Source organism: Diabrotica virgifera, chromosome 1 (genome assembly GCF_917563875.1).
Source record: "Diabrotica virgifera virgifera chromosome 1, PGI_DIABVI_V3a".
In the NCBI taxonomy this organism is placed as follows: domain Eukaryota; kingdom Metazoa; phylum Arthropoda; class Insecta; order Coleoptera; family Chrysomelidae; genus Diabrotica; species Diabrotica virgifera.
The window spans coordinates 136524401-136543376 of NC_065443.1; the positions used below are offsets into that span (position 1 = coordinate 136524401).

The 18976-nt window shown below is 34.0% G+C and overlaps 1 protein-coding gene across 4 annotated transcripts in view; it reads right to left on the reverse strand.

The window, feature by feature from the left end:
- Positions 1-18976, reverse strand: part of LOC114349435 (homeotic protein spalt-major-like) — a 499984-nt gene that overhangs the window by 400495 nt on the left and 80513 nt on the right. For all 4 annotated transcript variants that reach the window (XR_007696687.1, XM_050644745.1, XM_028299810.2 and 1 more), the window contains exon 2: positions 12001-12039. Coding sequence is in view for 3 of the 4 variants with exons in the window: in XM_050644745.1 (XP_050500702.1) it covers positions 12001-12039 (39 nt within the window). In the remaining variant the exon portion in view is untranslated. The remainder of the gene's footprint in view (positions 1-12000; positions 12040-18976) is intronic.

Here is an 18976-nt window from a genome sequence, read left to right on the forward strand (position 1 = left end):
GACAGACGTGTCTCAGTGATGAACATAACGCTAAACGTGAGCTGATAATAAATCGGTATGCAGAAAAGTTGAAGTGCTTAAATAACCACCAGGAAAGTTGTAAATTGGTCCTTTCGCAGTTAATGAAGGCAGGATGATGGATACGCGCCATATTAATTGCTAAAAGAATGACAAAACGTCCCGAGCGCGACAAATGAGCATGCCTAGCGCTTATGACAACTTTAAGAACGTAATTAGACCGTCTGCGTCTGGCGCGATATGATACTATTAGAGAATTATAGTCTAGGTAAAAGATGAGGCGATGGTGAAAAATTAAAAATATTGTTACACTTCGCACATTACAAATATGACGCCAATAACTGTAATAGTTTTGAATACCTTCTACGAAATAAAAACAAGCCAGTCACTAATAGTTTTCTAAGAACTGGGCAGAATAAAAGGAAATAAAGCAAATTTTTATTCTTTTACTTAGCAAAACAATTTGCCGTTGCAAGTCGGCCCTTGCCTCCCTCAGCATCCGCCCCCAAGCATATTTTTTCCTGGTTGTTCTCCTCCAGTCATATCTCTTTAACATCTGTTCTCAGTTCTTCTATCCACCTCTTCCTTAATCTTCCTACTGGCCGACATCCCATCATCGTTTCACTGAGCATTCTACTAGTTGTTCTGTTATTATCTATTCTTATAAAGTGACTTGCTCAGCAAAATCTTTGTAGTTTTGCATAATTTGATACCATTGTCACAGATGGGTATCTGTATTTTTTCAATATCTTTCTTTCGAAAGTATTGATAAGGTTTATTTGTCTTTTCTGTCCTAATCCATATTACTACGCCATATATAACTATCGGTCGTATGATGTTTTTATATGCTTTGAACTTTACTTCCCTATGGATGTCTGTGGATCTGCGACTGCAACAACTGCAACAAAGAGAAGTATGCTTAAAGCAATAATTGTTAACACGCATTATCCTTTTCCGTATTTCCTACCTGTCGCTGCCGTCCTCAGTTATCTGTGCGCTAACTTATCTTAGCTGTTGTACTATGTACTTGGGTTATGTGATATATTTGGGACATCTGCACATTTCCTTGTTTCTGGTCTGGGTCCGGCGTGATATTCTCACATGATTTGCTGTGTAAAGTGACTTATTGGTCTGTTAAAGTACTACTTAAATACCTTATAAATAGCTCACATAGAGTAAGGATACACCTACCTCTATACTTTTTGTATATGAGTTTGTCTCCCTTCTTGAGGATTCTGTATATAATTGCGTTTTTCCAGTCTCCTAGAATTTCTTGTGTTCCACATATCTGTTATTAGTTTATGAAATCTATCTATTAGTCTATGTCCTCCACTTTTGACAATTTCAGATGAAATCTTGTCAGTACCTGGGGGCTTTATGATTTTTCTGTACTTTAATAGAATCTGTGATTATGACTGAAAGTGACGTTTGTTGTTGTATGTTAAATGATTACAATCATTGCAAATTCATACACGATTGCAAGAAGTGTATGGAAATACCTGTTTTCCACATCGAACTGTCAAGAAAATACAGAAACTGAGTTGTATCAAAGTTCGTATGCAATGGGTTCCTTGCCTTTGGTCAAAGGTCAAAAAAACCTTGCAAATGGGTTTATTTTTGCAACACCTCACGGAATACAGGCAGAATGGTAAGGACGTTCTTTTATCAATAATTTCTTCTTCAAATGCAAATCCACTAATGGATGTTAGCGATCACATTTTCCATTAACTCTAAGTTTTTTGCAATGTGTATCAGAGATTGTATGTAGTAAATTCCTGTCCATTGCCTTATGTTTCGGAGCCAGGACATTTTATTGCGTCCTATTCCTCTCTTGCCTTCAACTTTACCCTGGATTATAAGTTGAAGGAACTGGTATTTTTCGTTTCGCATGATGTGACCCAAATACGCCGTTTTTCTTTTCTTAATGTTTTCGAAAAGCTGGCGTTCTTGGCTGATTCTTTTAAAGACATCTACATTTGTGACTTTCGGTGTCCATGGTATCTTTAGGATACGGCGATAAAGGCACATTCCGAAGGCTTCTGATCTGTTTATATCCCTCGTTTTGAGTGTCCAGCCCTCTATGCCATATAGCAGCACCGACCACACGTAGCATTTAGGAAACCTTAGTCTCAGTGTAAGGTCGAACTCTGAACAGCTCAGTACCTTCCTGAATTTTACGAAAGCTTGTCAAGCTTGCTCAATGCGACATTTTACTTCCCTGTCCGATGCCCAGTCACTCTTGCTCACTCTTTCAACGGATCTAGTATTCAGTGTTAAGGTGGAGTTTTCAAATGCATCCAAGTTTCTGGAGATGATCATGAATTTGGTTTTTTTGGTATTAATCTCTACTCTCATTCGCTTACTGTATTCTCCGATTATAGTGACAAGTTGCTGAAGATCTGCTATGTTGTCACAAATTAAGACAGCATAATCAGCATATCGTATGTTGTTGATCAATACTCCATTCACTGTGATTCCCATCTCTGCATCTTACAAAGACTCTTGAAATATGGCTTCCGAATAAATGTTAAATAAAAGAGGGGAAAGCACATATCCTTGCCGAACACCCCTTCTTATATGTATGGGTTAGGATATAGAATTGTCTATTTTTAATTGTGCTGCCTGATACCAGTACAAGTTTTCAATGCATCTTATGTCTTTTTGGTCTATATCAAGCTTCTTGAGGATCTGCATTAACTTGTGATGTTGGACACGATCAAACGCTTTCTCGTAATCTAAAAAGCACAGGAATACGTCCTTCCTCTTACCGTAACAATTTTGGACCAACACCTGTGTTGCTACTATTGCTTCTCTTGTTCCTAAACCTTGCCTAAACCCAAACTGAGAATCACTGATGTCCTGTTCATATTTTTTGTATAATCTTTGATGTAGTATTTTTAAGAATATTTTTAAAGTGTGACTCATCAGGCTAATGAGTCTGTGATCCTAACATCTTTTTGCATTGACTTTTTTGGGTAGGGGAACAAATGTAGAGAGCAACCACTGTTGAGAATAGCAACCAGTTTCATAAATAAAATTAAATATTTTATGTCGTACTGAAATTCACCTTTCATCCAGTAGTTTGAGTATTTCTGAAGGGATTTCATCTAGTCCAGGTGCCTTATTGTTTTTTGAATATAATTTTGCCTTTTCTATTTCCTCTTTAATGATTGAAGGGCCAGTCAGCTGGTCGTCTGTATAAACTTCACTCATGGGTCTTTCGTCATGAAAGAGCTCCTGGATATAGTTTTCCCATATATGAATTTTCTGTTTTTCACCTAGCACTATCTGATTATCCTAATTAACTATGGTAGTTGGTCTTCGTTTTCTGTATATTCCAGCAGTATTCTTAAGCTTTCTATGTAAATTTCGGTCGTCGTGCTATCGTTGTAAATGGTCTAGATCGATACACTGTTGCTTAAGCCATTCATTTTTTGCCATTCTTATCTTTGCTTTTATTTGCCTATTAATATTTTTATACAATATTGCTGCCATCTGGGTCATTCTTGTGTTGTCGTCGTTCATCCATTAGTAATAGTACTTCTTCTGTCATCCATTTTTGCTTCTTGTTATTTGGTTTGTACCCCAAGTTGTTTTTCATGATGTCTGTTACAGCACTTGTAATCGTATTCCATGTTGGTATTAGATCTTCGGTAATGCTTGTCGTCAATATTTGAATTTGTGTGTTTATTTCATTACTTATTTCTGCTTGTATGATTGAATCTTTCAGTTTATCCAATGCGATCTATCTGTTGTTGAGTTTCAGACTTGTTTTTGCATGAAAGAGCGATCTTTATGACGGCCACTAATAGTACATGCTTAGAGGCATATCTGCTCCAGGGTATGTGCAAGCTCTTTTGAGTTGTGCTGAATCTACCGTTGATGAGAATGAAGTCTATCAATAATTGCTGGCAACGAATCTTGGTGTCACTATTTTGAGCCAACAAGTAAGCTTTCATCGATGTAATGGAAATGCGCAAATGCTTTACCATGATTAAACTTTCTGCAGGCAAGTTCATTTTTTTACTACGACCTTTTTTTATTTCTCTAAACTCAGAGTTTACAGAACCTAGAGTGCATATCAACACAAAACTGTATAATGAGACTTTGAACAATCTCCATCAAGCAATAAGACGAAAATGTCCAGAGAAGGCGTATCTCGGCCTCATTTTGCCAAATTTGTGAAAGAAGAAAATCTACATCGAAAGAAATTATGGATATCCATCATAGAGTCCCGATTTATTGTCTTTTGACTTTCATCTTTGTACCACTGAAAAAGGCGTTAAAAGATAATCGTTTTACAAGATTAAAAGTACCTACACAATGACGTAAAGGAATTCTTTCAGCAACACTCACAAGAATGCTTTAAGTAGGGTATATATTGTTTGGTGAAATAATGGGATACATGCTTTAATTGTAGTGGTAATTATATTTGCCAATAATTTTTTTCAAAGATGTGTTTCAATTGAAGAAGGCTTCTACTAGTTTTGTCGCTTCTTACAAATAGAAAAATGAAGAAAATACATTTCGGATATTATTCCCGTACTATATTATATCGCTAATAGAGAATAGTCTACGCAGGTGGGCCCGTATGTTACCCCGCGTAACTCCAGTGAATACTAATATTAGGAAAGCAACTCGGCAGCCGCACATTGTCACCACTGAATGACACTTACTCAAACACAGAACACAGACGTACACACAGGACAGAGACCATCAAAGACGTGTTCGATTCTCGGAACGGGTATATTATTATTCTGACTGATTGTAATGACATATTGGCCGTTTAAATAACATGTTTTCCGACATCGAAGGGTTATAAATAATAAATATCGAAATGTCTTCGATCAAGCTGTAATCGGATTACTTTAAATTCTGATTTCTAAATAAACTTGGTTCGTTTGTTGTCGTACGGTGCAAGTTTTTTGGTAAACACTTGATCTAGATACATTATTCTATAAGAAAAAATACTAAAAAAATATTTTACTCCATAATTTAGTATTTTGATGGAGAATTCACCAAAATTTTAATTGAAAATAAGTTTATTTTGACGTCTCGATTTTCACTTCGGAATTGGGTAGTTTTGTAATGGAACTACAACAAACAAAAGAAACTATATCTAATAAAACTACAGCGTCACTAAAAACTCTTTCACGCTCGATTAAAAACCAAACTATAAAAACATACTCAAAAAGTCTAACAGGAGCCACAAAACAGAATTAAAACTTAACGTTAAGAAAACTAAATGTATGATAGTTACCAAACAAAATTGTATACAGGATGACGGTGTACAAATCAGAGATGCCCTGTTGCCCTACTGCCTACTGGATAGGTACAGAAACTCGTGTATTTTGGCGGTAATATCAATCAGAGTATCAGAGCTGGGATCTAACAGTACACCGAGAGAACAATTTCTTTTCTCCTAAAAACTGATTTCTTTGAGCTACCTTTCTTAAAAGTTATAAAGAAACGAGTTTTTTAAACACAACTCAATAATTTCTTACAGATAATTTCTTCAATACCAAGAAATGCATTAATAGTTACATTTTAATTTTCTTATCCTAAAGTTTTTGTTTCTTAAATTGAAAACTACAAATATTTTGCAGTATAAGAAATATTAAGTTAATCCATAATTATATTTGTGAACAAGAAATTTTCTTGCAATCAAATAAATATTTTAAACCACAAGAAATAATTCTTCTGAAATACCCTCTGTAGTAGCTGTGGTTATTAAATAAAAACTTTATCATTAATGCCGAAATGTTACTTGGAAAGAGATTTTCTTCCACAAAAGAATTGCGCAGTAACCATTATTCACTATTTGTGATTAAGGGTAAATTTCTCATATTGAGTTCAACTCCAGTTTAACCTGAACTTCTAGTAAACGGAGATCACCGGTGAACCTGGTTCAACTGAACCATAGATTACCGCAGGTTAAGGGTCGATTTCTCATACCTGCGGTAATCTATGGTTCAGTTGAACCAGGTTCACCGGTGATCTACGGTTTTGTTGGGAGTGTATTTCTCATTGCACGTTCATTTCAGCGCTCGTTCTACAGCTTTCGAGAAATGCCAATAGATGGCAAAAGGTAAAGAACTGTCGCCATTTTGAACTACCTTTTTTATGCTGTTTTTGAATAAAGTTAAATTTAAGTATTTATAGTCAAATAGTAATTTTAATAATTATAAATAAATATTATAAAAACAAAAATATTGTTATCGTTTATCGTTAGGCTTAATATTATAATAAAATAGGATATATTTATATATGACAGCGTTTCGTGTTAATACAACGCATGCGTAGTCCATGAAATCATCTGAACTGAGTTCTGAAATCTTTGAACGGCCTAATTCCACCGTTCAAGCATCGTTCAAGTTTAAGCTGCCATCTGTTGAACGTGCGAATTGAGAAAGACGATTTTGACTTTAAACTGACGTTTACTAGAAGTTGAGGTTAAACTGGAGTTGAACTCGATATGAGAAATTGGCCCTTAGTCTCAGTGTTTGACAAGATGGCGTGGCATTAGTTCATTTTCATAGATGGATTTTGGATTTGTTGGTATTCTTTAAAATCTAAGGGATAGTTTGAAGGTACATACATGTACATAGGAGTTAAATAAAAGTAAATTGATTAATTTTAGAAGTAATAATAATATTGTTGCATATCCGAATATTGTAGTTCTAAAAGAAACATAATAGTATCTTTATATGCATTTTAGATATCTATATATTGATGGACAAATCTGAAAGAAAGGATCTTATTCTAACTGGGAAATAAGCCACAATTTCACTTAAAAAATGATTTTATTGACGTTTCGACTTCCACCTCGGAGAGAATAATATATCTAATATAAAGCTTTAGAATAATATTCAAAGGAGCTATTAACCAACTATGGGCTTCCATAAATGGTAGAACTGTATACAGGTAAGTTCCTTTATAAAAATGTGTATACTTATGTATAAACTATAATATGTTTCTGGAATGTATCGTCTTCTATATACAATCCTACAATTAAACGTTATATATCAAACATGGCGTGTGCTTTATTTGTCATAAAGAAATATTAGTTAGTCTAAAAGAGACATCTTAACGATTAAGCACTTTTATTGCCGAAAACTGAATAAGTTAATAGGTATAAAATAACTTAAGATGTAAACTAATAATACTTTTCTGTAATAAAATTTCTTAATGATTAGGTTTGCTGTCTCTTTTAGATTATATAAATAAATAAAATTACAATATATATGTCTGCTTCAATGTTTTACATTGGTTGTCTTTTTCTTCTTATTTTAGCTAAACAATATCTATTGTGTGACATTATACAAATAAATAATTAATATTTCATATACAAAAAGAAAAAAATTAACAAAGATGGTAGGATAAATAAATCCATGTTTAAACTAAATATGATTGATTATTATTTGTTGAAATGCCAAGAAATGTTTTTGGATTGTAGACTGTTTTACTGATACCTACCGTTCTTATACCAAAAAATTAATAGTTTTTATGTGGTCCCGTGCATTTGTTTTATTTTTGTATGTCCTTTTGTCAAAATAAGTATGTACTTATATCCTTATGAAAATTTTTTTATTAAAATAAGTTTACTCTTTCTCCATAACGGCTTTGTTTTAGGTAATTGCTGATATACAAAGTGCTATTAACAAAAAGAAGAAAAAATTAAGGATGGTGGATTTACCTCTCCATCCTTTTATTATGGTATTGAAACCAGTGGTTTAAGAGTGGAGAAATTATTTGTATGTATTAATATCTAACGTTTTATATCCTGTTTTTATTATCTAATAAATAATAATTGTACCTAACAGAATGATTTATTTCACCGTATGTAATATCACTTTATTTTTAAGAAATGTAACTTAATTCTAAATATAAAATTATATGTGCGAAATATATTTCTTAACATTAAATACATTAATTAATAATGGTAGTATAACAATATTTCTTACTAAGAAATATTATTGCTCAGAAACAAGAGTTTTGTAATGCCAAGAAAATATATTCTTATCACAAATATAATTTCTTTCTGACAAATGGGTTTGCAGTGTGCAAGAAAGTGATAGTTCAATCATGTTTAAGATATATTTCTTTGGGTATATTAAAATGTATTTGAAATATTTTAGAAAATTATATCTTACATACAAAGATATATTTCTCAGGCAATATGCCAAGTCGATCTTTCTTAAATATTAATAAAGTTTCTTTATGTCAAGAATTTTTTTCTCTCGGTGTAGAAACTAAAAGCCGAATAGAGCGAGGCTGAGCTACTTTTGTAAAAATTAGGAACGAACTTGGCAATCTACTAATTTATTTGAGGAGAACAAACCACAATTTAAGTTTGAACTTAAATTTATTTGACGTTTTGACTTCCACTTCGGAAATAGTGGAAGTCGAAACGTCAAATAAATTTAATTTCCAACTTAAATTGTGGCTTATTCCAAAATAAAATTGTAAACTGCATCACATGCCACAACGAAATAGTTTCAGAACAATATTACGAACTTTACAGCCACTTAGTATTGACTTATGAGCAACATGTCAGTCGCGGTCGAATAACATGTTGCTATATCTGTGCAGTGCTACTGTATGGAGTGTAAGCGTGGGCTTTCAGTTAGGCTATGCTTAAATGCCTAGAAGCCTTTGATATGTGGGTATACACTCGACTACTAGAAATAAGCTGGATCCTCAGAGTTATAAATGAGGAGGCCCTTTAGACTTTAGACGGCTGAACCAAACAACACTGAAAAATGTGAATTTTTGCACCTGATCATTCAGGAAAATATCCAAGGTAAACGTGGTCCTGGTGGAAGAAACACATCATGGCTCAACAATCTAAAACAGTGATATGGAAAATTGATTATATCATCATTTGGAGCTGCTGTCAATAAAGTCAGAATAACGAATATTGTAGCGAACATGGAACTAGAAGCAAGGATGTTATGATATAGAATTGATCATTTCGGAAAATATCCAAGGTAAACGTGGTCCTGGTGGAAGAAACACATCATGGCTGAACAATCTAAAACAGTGGTATGGAAAATTGATTATATCATTATTTGGAGCTGCTGTCAATAAAGTCAGAATAACGAATATGGTAGCGAACATGGAACTAGAAGCAATGATGTTATGATATAGAAAAAAATACTTATATGCAATGTTCTTACCAAGATTTAATAATAATTCTCAAGATAAATTCGAAAAACTCAATCCACGCATCTTCTTCAACAATCCAGAGATAACTATTATGGGATTCAGCACTCAAACTGTTCACGCTGACTGAAGCATTTAACTCATTCACGAACACATACCTGACTATTTATGAATCTCTTAAAAATCCTCGTAATAAATTCATTCAAAGTACAAGGCAAAGCCGCAAAAAGCAAAATCTGATATTGCAATATATCTTTTTAACGCGTAGGCCCCGGTAAAGTTCATAAAATTAATAAGACTGATAAAATCTATTTAACGCTTTATTTTTTTCGTTTTCTCTCCATTCAAAAATCTTACCTGTTCTCACAAATGTAGATATTATGTTAAGAGAATAACGAATAGCTTCCCATATGCATTCATAAGAGGTTTAAAGAGGTAGAAATAAAAATAAAAATGGAAATTAATAGCATCAACGAACATCATTAGTTTTTAAAATCAATAACTTCATTGGTCACGGTGCTTTTAAAGGGCTTGTTGTTTCATTAATATACATACATAAATAATTGTTCATAGCTAGGATGGTTATGGTAGGGAAGCCCAAGCGGGGATTTTTGCAGTTACTCGAGCGCGTCAGAAAATCACATGGGGAGAAACCTTGTACCTGTAAATGTACCCCTACCACATATATGGACTCGTAGTACAGGGGAGTTCGTTTAAGGAGGTCCGAAAAAAATCTATTCTTAGAAAAACTCGAAATCGTCAGATTAAGATAAGGTAAGTTAAGAACATGCAGAACAGTGCGTATATTTCAAAAATCGGATGTTTTGAGCGGGGCGTAAGCAAATGGGCCAGTTACAAAGTTTCACAAAAAAAGCGAATATTTCGCGAAATGAATGTCAGATCGAAAGACTGGAAACTACGTGTTCAATATTTTTTAAAAATCTATGGAATGACATCAAACACGACCGCCCACGGAGGTGGGGTGGGGGGTTACTTTAAAATCTTAATCCATTTTTATTGCAGATTTGGATTCCGTACGTAAAAATAAGTAACTTTTATTCGAGACATTTTTTCGAATTATTGATAGATGGCACTATAATCGGACAAAACGATTATTGAAAATGGCAAATTAAATTAAAAAATGGAAAGTCCCCACTAAAATGGAAAAGGGAGCGTTCAAGTATTACGTAACGCGATTTTTGAAGATTTTTGACACCCCTCCCCCGCTACGTAACGCACTGTAATGGGCGTTTAACTATTACGTAACGCAATTTTTGACCCCCCCCCCAAACTGCGTTACGTAATACTTGAACGGTCCCAAACTAAACTTAACTTTTTTTGTTTTTAGGACCTAATCTTCACAACCCAATAGGTCCCCATAACGCTCGAGTAACTGCAAATTTAGCATACTTGCATCTCCTACTATTAAGATTTGTTAGATTACGTAGTTATTTAATTTATTCAAATATTCTTATCATTTTCTATTGAAAATTTTCTTCAGCCTCATCGCGATTTGCAGTGGTTTTGATTTGTTAACATTTGAAGCTAGAACTTGTAGAGCTATTAACCTAATGAGTTACGATCTAGACATTTTTTTCCGCTCTAAAGGACCATTGAATTTCACTTTCCACTGTGTCGTTTATTCAAGTACCTACTCTGAAATAAGATTTTACAAACAAACCTATCCTTTCACTTTTTGATAATCACTATTTGATTCATCGTCTTCTTCTTCTTCTTCTTCCCCTTATTCTTCTTTTTGATACGTAAATCTACGACCTACTACTGTGTTTACCTGCTAACTTCTGGGAAAGACAGCTCTGAATTTCTCCTCCTCCAAAGTGCCTTCTGTGTTGAGGTTAGCGATCAATATGGTAAATTTTTCTCTGCTCTGTGCTTGATAAATTAAGTAATTTCCTATTGTGTGTGTCCAATCTCTAATGTTTCGTAGCCAAGATTTTTTCTTTCTTCCTATACCCCTTTTACCTTCGATCTTGCCTTCTAATATTACCTGGAACTGCTCAAATTCCCTATGGCGCATTATGTGTCCTATTAGATATAACGTCATTCTAATTTTGATTGTATTGACCAGATGAGGACGTGTGTTCATTATTTCCAGTACTTCTTCATTTGTAGTTCTGCTAGTCCATCGTATTCTTAACATTCGATGGTACATCCACATTTCGAATGAATTCAATTTGTTGACGTCATACTGTTGTAATGTCCAGGTCTCACAGCCATATAGTAATAGAGACGACAGATAACACTTTAGAACTGTATTACTTGGTTATAAAGGTTATAACTTGTAAATTGCATAGAACTCTGACATGCGATAGCAAAAAATATATAAAAAGGAAAGTTACAAAAATACAGTTGAGTCCCTGAATCTTTACCCGTGCGTCATCATTTAAAGCATACGAAAGTGATAGTATGGGCTATTTCACGAATATACGACTGTCTTGGATTATCGCGACAACGAATATTTTAGTGTGCAACATAATAAGTGCGAAAGTAAATGGTTCTAATAATTGTTCCAATAAACAACAATGTATTTTGCAATTTACTTTCGTTCTTCATAATTTGCAAAGTAAAATATTCGTTGTCGAGATAATCCACAACAGTCGTATGTTCGTGGAATAGGATATAAAAGACTTGCTGTTGCGTTTAGTAAATTTCAATTTCCGACTTATCGTCGACTTATTTCGTATGCTTTAAATGATGACGCACGGGTAAAGATTCAGGGACTCAACTGTATATTTCATGACAAGAAATCTTTTAGTAAGATTATTGTTTTAGAAATAGAACACATTAAGAACTTACCACCATCACTATTACTAGGCAATCTTGAAGGCAATGCACCTGAAACAAAATCAAAATTACTTACTAATATTAAAAAAAAGGTAATAAATAGGTATAAATACGATGATAAAAAAATTTAAACTAAAATAGAATAAAAGATGAAGTTTTTCAATTCTAAAAGCAACATTAATAATATTGAAAATATTAAAAATATTACTAAAAGATTTTTAAATTGAAAAACTTATTGGTACATTTACCTGGTGAGACCTCCAAGGCTTCTACAATTTGCAAGCCAAATGGATGCTGCAGTGAAGACAAAGGGAAAGGATTCTACACTATGCAATTCACATCCCCCGTCTGCAGCTTGGTAAAGTTCCAACGGAAAATGCACCTAGTTACTCTACGGAGTAATACGAATATAAAATAAAAATGTATACCATTTTTATTATTCAGTTACAATGCGAAGGCAAAACAATCTTACTTTTCAATTAGAATACGGAGTGCAATCCAGCTCTCTGAATCGCGATTTTCGATTCTTATTGGAATCTCATCGGAGAGAGCGCAGGCTTGTTCTCCATATCCTAACTAATAAATAATAATATCGTATGGCATTTTTGCCGGGGAGATCCTTTCGGATAGTTCCAGCGCCAATTACATCTTTAACCCTGTTTCAAGTAACTAGTGTCGATGTACACTAGCCCAGGGGGACCGACGGCTTAACGTACTCTCCGAGGCACGGTGAGACGGCTCGTGTCATTATTGGAAATGAAAATGGTTTGTCTTTGGCAGGGATCGAACCCACGTCTACTGGCGTATGAGGCCAGCGTTTATGCCGTTACCCACGGCCGCTCACATATCCTAACTGACCAGCACCGAGAGCCTTTTCCACACATTGCAACCGAAACAAATAGGGTAGGTGACTAGCGTCATCTGGCAATTGAAAGATGAAGTTTTCCAATCCTAAAAGCAACATTAATAATATTGAAAATAGTAAAAATATTAGATACTAAAAGATTTTTAAATTGAAAAACTTAATTGCCCGTACCTTGAAGGAACCCACTATTTTCCGGTACACCCTGTATAGTGGAAATTTTTCAGAAACTTGGGAGAATTGATTTATTTTGTAGAATAACTGTCAATAATTTGCCAATTTTTCTAATAGGAGTGGTCCGATTTTAATGACAATAATAAAACTGTTGCCTGCAAAAAATACAAGGTCGCATGTAAAATTCACAATATTATACGGTTCTTTTTGAAAGAGCCATAAATTATGCTATTTAATATTGATACGGCCAGTGCCAGTATTATAGACCGGTCTAGTTAGACTCAAAAATAGGAGTGAGGCTACAATAATTACCATCAAGCTGAAAATTGGCAGGATTGTTCAAAATACCATCATAAATGAAATCTAAAAAGTCCTCATAAATCCGACCCGTGCTAAAAAATTTACGCGGGGTCAAAGGTCACCAAATATGGTTTTTAGCGATTTTCAGCGAAACGGTAAGTTTTATCGTAAAATTAGTTCTAACAAAAAATGTAGCTTAGATAATTATCTATAAAAAATATCTTAATAGTTTTTTTCCTAAGAGCCACTGTTTTTGAGATACAACGATTCAAAGAGTTGAAAGACTTCTAATCGTCATAATATATGTATTAGTACACCAGGTATATACATACATCACTGAAGCTGTAATACAAGTAAACATAATATTCTATCGGTCAACTTAACTTATACTACACATAATAATATAAGATTATAAATATGATAATGTTTCTACTATACAGCTTGCGGTCTACCGAGGAATGCAATGTATAAGCTATATTACATTACAGTGCCAACAAAAAAATCTTTACAAAGTTAATGTAATTAACTTTTATTTGAACTTTACGGCTTAATCCCAACAAAAATAGTAAATTGATATGTACGGCGTCATTTTGGTCCCAGAGTTACTGTCGTATTTGATGTCTATAATGATTTTACGAGAAATATTAAAGCTGAAGAACAACGTCGTAAAACTTCAGCAACATCTTCATCTTCTAACTAATATTTTATTTAATCAATCTATGACAGTATCTACCACTCAACACAAATTTCTTGCAAATATTCACAACAAATCTCGGTTCATTTCAATGCTGAAAGATAAGTTTATTGCTGAAAATATATCGGTAAAACAAGCTAATAATGATGCTGACGTAATGATAATTGAAACAGCCATATAGCAATTCAATTTAACAAATACAACTATTGTTGTAGGTGAAGATGTAGACTTGCTCGTATTACTCACTGGTAGAACTCCAATCGAAAAAACTATCTTTTTTTTTAACCTGGAAAAGCTAAACACCAATCGGAAATATATTCATCGAAAAGTTTATCTACTTTTGCAAAATGTCAAAATCATATACTCTTTTTACACGCAATAACTGGCTGTTATACGACATCTGCATTTTTCAGGAGGGGTAAAACGACTGTTTTTAAAATGTTTGAAAAACAAGATTTACTTTAATGTGCTGAAGTTTAAAAAAAAACTAATTCAACTCCACAAGCAGTTATTTCCAACGGAATTAGCTTTCTTCTCTCTATGTATTGAGCGCCTAAGAAAACTACGTGCTTAGATAAGTTTTGATATGCATGTTTTTTAAAAAGTACTCGAAACAAAAAACAAGTGCAGTTATCTTGTCTTCCTCCAACCTCAGCGGCTGCTCATCAACATCTTTTTCGGGTTCAAGTTCAAGTGTGGCTTGGTTATCAGCTAGATCCAAAAGACTAGGGATGGAAATTAGTCGACAGTTCATTAGAACCAATCCAAACATTACTCCCCCCTGCGCCGGAAACACTTCTGAACACAATTTTTTGCAACTGTAAAAAGGGATGTAGCGCTAAATGTGGTTGCATAAAAGTTGGACTGTTTTGTTCATTTGATTCATTCATTCATCCATTTGATTATATCGAGGAGCCATGCGATGTGTCATTATTGGGACAATTTACTTGCACTCAGGATGAACGAGAAGAAGAAGAAGAAGAATAAGAAGAAGAAGAACTAGAAGATGAAGAAGAGGAAGAAGAACAACGAGACGAAGAACAAGGGAAGCAGAAGTATTAGAAAATTATGAACCAGTTTGATAAATTTCCCTTTTTTAATTTATACCGCTTTATATAACTTTTATCATTTTTAACCCTTGCCAATATCAATTAATAGCTTTAAATTAAACAGAATCATAACAGATCCGTGGAATAGACCTACTGGGGAAACCACGTTAGAAAAACGCGCTAAGTACACTACCTCAAAGGTGGTGTGGAAACGTGTGCGCATATTATGACGATTACCACTATTTGAATCGTTCTATCTCAAAAACGGTGGCTCTCAGGAAAAAAAGTAATAAGGCATTTTTTATAGATAATTATCTAGTCCACATTTTTTGTTAGAACTAATTTTACGATAAAACTTACCGTTTCGCTGAAAATAGCTAAAAACCATATTTGGTGATCTTTGACCCCGCGTAAAATTTTTAGCACGGGTCGGATTTATGAGGACTTTTTAGAATTCATTTATGATGGTATTTTGAACAATCCTGCCAATTTTCAGCTTGATGGTAGTTTTTGTAGCCTCGGATGCGTAAGTTGACCGGAGTATTATATGGATATTATATTGACGAACCCACTAAACTTGTTTTGTTAACACTGTGCACAATGCTTTTGACTCAATAAATGGGATTTCTAGCAAATATCGTTCTACAAATCATCTTTTTCAATTCGTTATCACTGTCAACAGTTTAAAATGTAAGTCGGCATTGAAATCATTCGGTTTTGATTCTTGTTCGTTTTTTTTGCCAGGTATACTTTACAACAATTTACATAAAACTGTAATAACTTCATGGACTGGTACAAACGATACAGGTTGTAGATGTTTGGATGCAAAATTCGGATAGGTAAAACAAGAAATTTTTTATGTAAAATACAATTTTTATTATTTCTATGCTATGCAATGATTATGCCAATTCTTTTACATTATTCAACAATTACTAACATAATTTTCTAGGAATCATCTAAGGAAAATGTGAAAGCAAAATATTCTACTGTGACATTCTTTAGTAGGTACCTACTTAACCCTTAACTTAACCACTGGCATGCGGTATGGCATACCTTGTTGAAAATATATTTTGTTATAAACCGTGTTTTACAACAAGATTTCTAGAGTACCATTTTTATGTGTACCTTCAAGTGGTGTGTAATTCTATTTGCTTCCAAGTTGCTGCAGTTTTAGTATGGTTTAGTCTTTGAGCTGCCTTGACGTAAAATTATCTTGCGGTATCACGTACCGCCTATCAGTATTTACATCTGTATAATTAAAAGCAGTTCAATGTATTCTTTCGCTATTAGTTTGGCAGTAAGTTCATCCAGTTGTTTTACCTTCAAGAGTGGAAAGCACTATTTTACTATTTTTTAATTATTTACACAGCCCAACAAAAAAAAAATTTTGTCTTGCTGCCGAAAAAAATCAACTGATTTTAGTTAAGTTATCTGTGCCGATTCCAAAAATACAAACCTTTTCGTTGTGTCAGGTCTAGTTTTCGTAATATAACATACTTATCAAATACTTAAATATTCTTACATTTCTGTATATTCCACCACTATAATTGCAATATGTTTATAAACAAACTTAACAAATTCTAAGACAAATGGGCAAATGAACAAAAGGGCCTATTTTGCTGTTCATTTAGGAAATCAAGATAAATCCTGAGCTCCACATGTAGTGTGCAAAACTTGTATTGAAAACTTGTGACAGTGGACGAAAGGACAACGAAAATGTTTAAATTTGGTTTTCCAATGGTATGGAGGGAACCAAAAAATCATTTTGATAATTGCTATTTCTGTCTTGTGAGGCATTAATCGTAACAATCGACATACGTGAACAAGTGAACTTATCCTAACCTGGATTCAGCAATAAGAACAATTCCACATCAGCTTGAGCAGAAACCCATTCCAATATTTAGCAGTCTATTACCTATGTTACCAGAGGATAATGCCGAAACGTTATTTGACGAACTTCAGACTAATAGATTTGAGGAAGACGACAGTGATTTTGAAGGGGATTCAACACGTCCTGAGCGTTTTACTCAGGAAGAGCTAAGCGATCTTATTAAGAAATTTGAACCTTCCAAAGGATTTTTCCGAGTTGCTTACCTCCAGACTAAAAAGACTAAAAAAAAAGAATGTTCTTCACCCAGACGCCAAAATTACATACTACCGTAATAGAGATAAAAGATCTTTTGCCTTCTTTAGTCAGCAAGATGATATGGTTTTTTATAACAATATTAAAGGACTGTTAGAAAAAATGGGTGTATCGGAGTATACACCAGATCATTGGCGTCTTTTTATCGACAGTTCCAAACGAAGTTTAAAGTGTGTCCTTCTACATAATGGCAACAAATATAAAAGTATACCAATTGGGCATTAGAGTGGAATAAATGCTCAACAATTTTAACAAACACGGTTGTCATATGAGTATTAAAAATCATTACCTCCACAGCCACTTAGACCGTTTCCCAGAAAATCTTCGCCAAGATATCAAAACGATGGAAGAGGGGTATCAGGGAGTTGGGGGGCTATCACATGATGGCGGATTATTGCTGGAGTTTTCAAAAAGCCTTTGTAAGAAAATCATATAAAAGGAAGTTTTTAGGTGACGCTGAATAACACATTCTTGTTGCGACGCTGCCGGTTAGATTAGATGAAAAGTTAAGTTTTTTTGGCAGATATGTGTGATGATTTTTGTAAGTACATTATTGTACAATAAATATCTTACTTTTTATTCGTATTTGGTTAATTTCATGGGTAGCATGAACCATCAGAGCCCTTGCTGACCAAGATATAGGAGTTAAAATAAATGGCACTTTAATAAACAATTTGAGATACGCTGATGACACAGTATTAATAGCAGAAACCCCGGAAGATCTCCAAACACTGATAAACAGAATAGTAGAGTGCAGCGAAAAGTTCGGTTTATCACTTACAAAAACAAAAATAATGATGGTGTCGAAATCTCCACAAAATTTTTCTGACATAACCGTACATGATCAAAGAATTGAGAGTGTTAGAAAATATAATTACCTGGAAACTGTGATTAATGAAAACAACGACAACTCTGAAGAAATCAAGATCAGAATAGAAAAAGCTACTAGAGCTACTTTTACCAAAATGAAAACAGTTTTATGCGGAAGAGAGCTAAGTTTAAATCTTAAAATTCGCCTGATGAGATGTTATGTGCTGTCAGTTCTTTTCTATGGAATGGAAGCTTGGACACTGAAAAAGATAGATACAAGGAAAATAGAAGCATTCGAGATGTGGATGTACCGCAGGATACATACTGAGAATATCGTGGACAGAGAGAGTGACAAACATGGAAGTGTTGCGAAGGATGCAGAAAGAAAAAGAACTTGCGCTTACTATTAAAAAAGCGCAAACTGCAATACTTAAGACATATAATGAGGGGACAAAAGTACCAGCTACTACAATTAATTATTCAGGGAAAAATAATAGGTAAAAGATCCATTGGCAGAAGAAAACATTCATGGTTGAAGAATTTAAGAGATTGGTACAAGTGCAGCAGCTGCCAATTATTTAGATCCACGGTATCAAAAATACGCATAGCCTTGATTATAGCCAAACTTCGGAACGAGGACGGCACCTGAAGAAGAAGATGGGTAGCATCACTATACATATATGTAGGTAGTGCTGCGTTAAATTAGCCTATATGTTAGAAATGTGATCTGTTGTCGTATTTTCTGAAAACGATCTGATGGAGCAAATCTGGTGGAATTTTTGGATTCAGCAGACCCAAATTACCTAGAAAGAGTAAAAAAATTTCCGGCAGCAAACTGTGTGTTTACCAGTGTTATCAATAGTCCAGTTTTTTTGTAATTCAGTTATTAAAGGATTTTGTAAGAATCTCCACCATTTTTTAAATATTATGCATGCTTTCATAATTTTCTTGAAAAA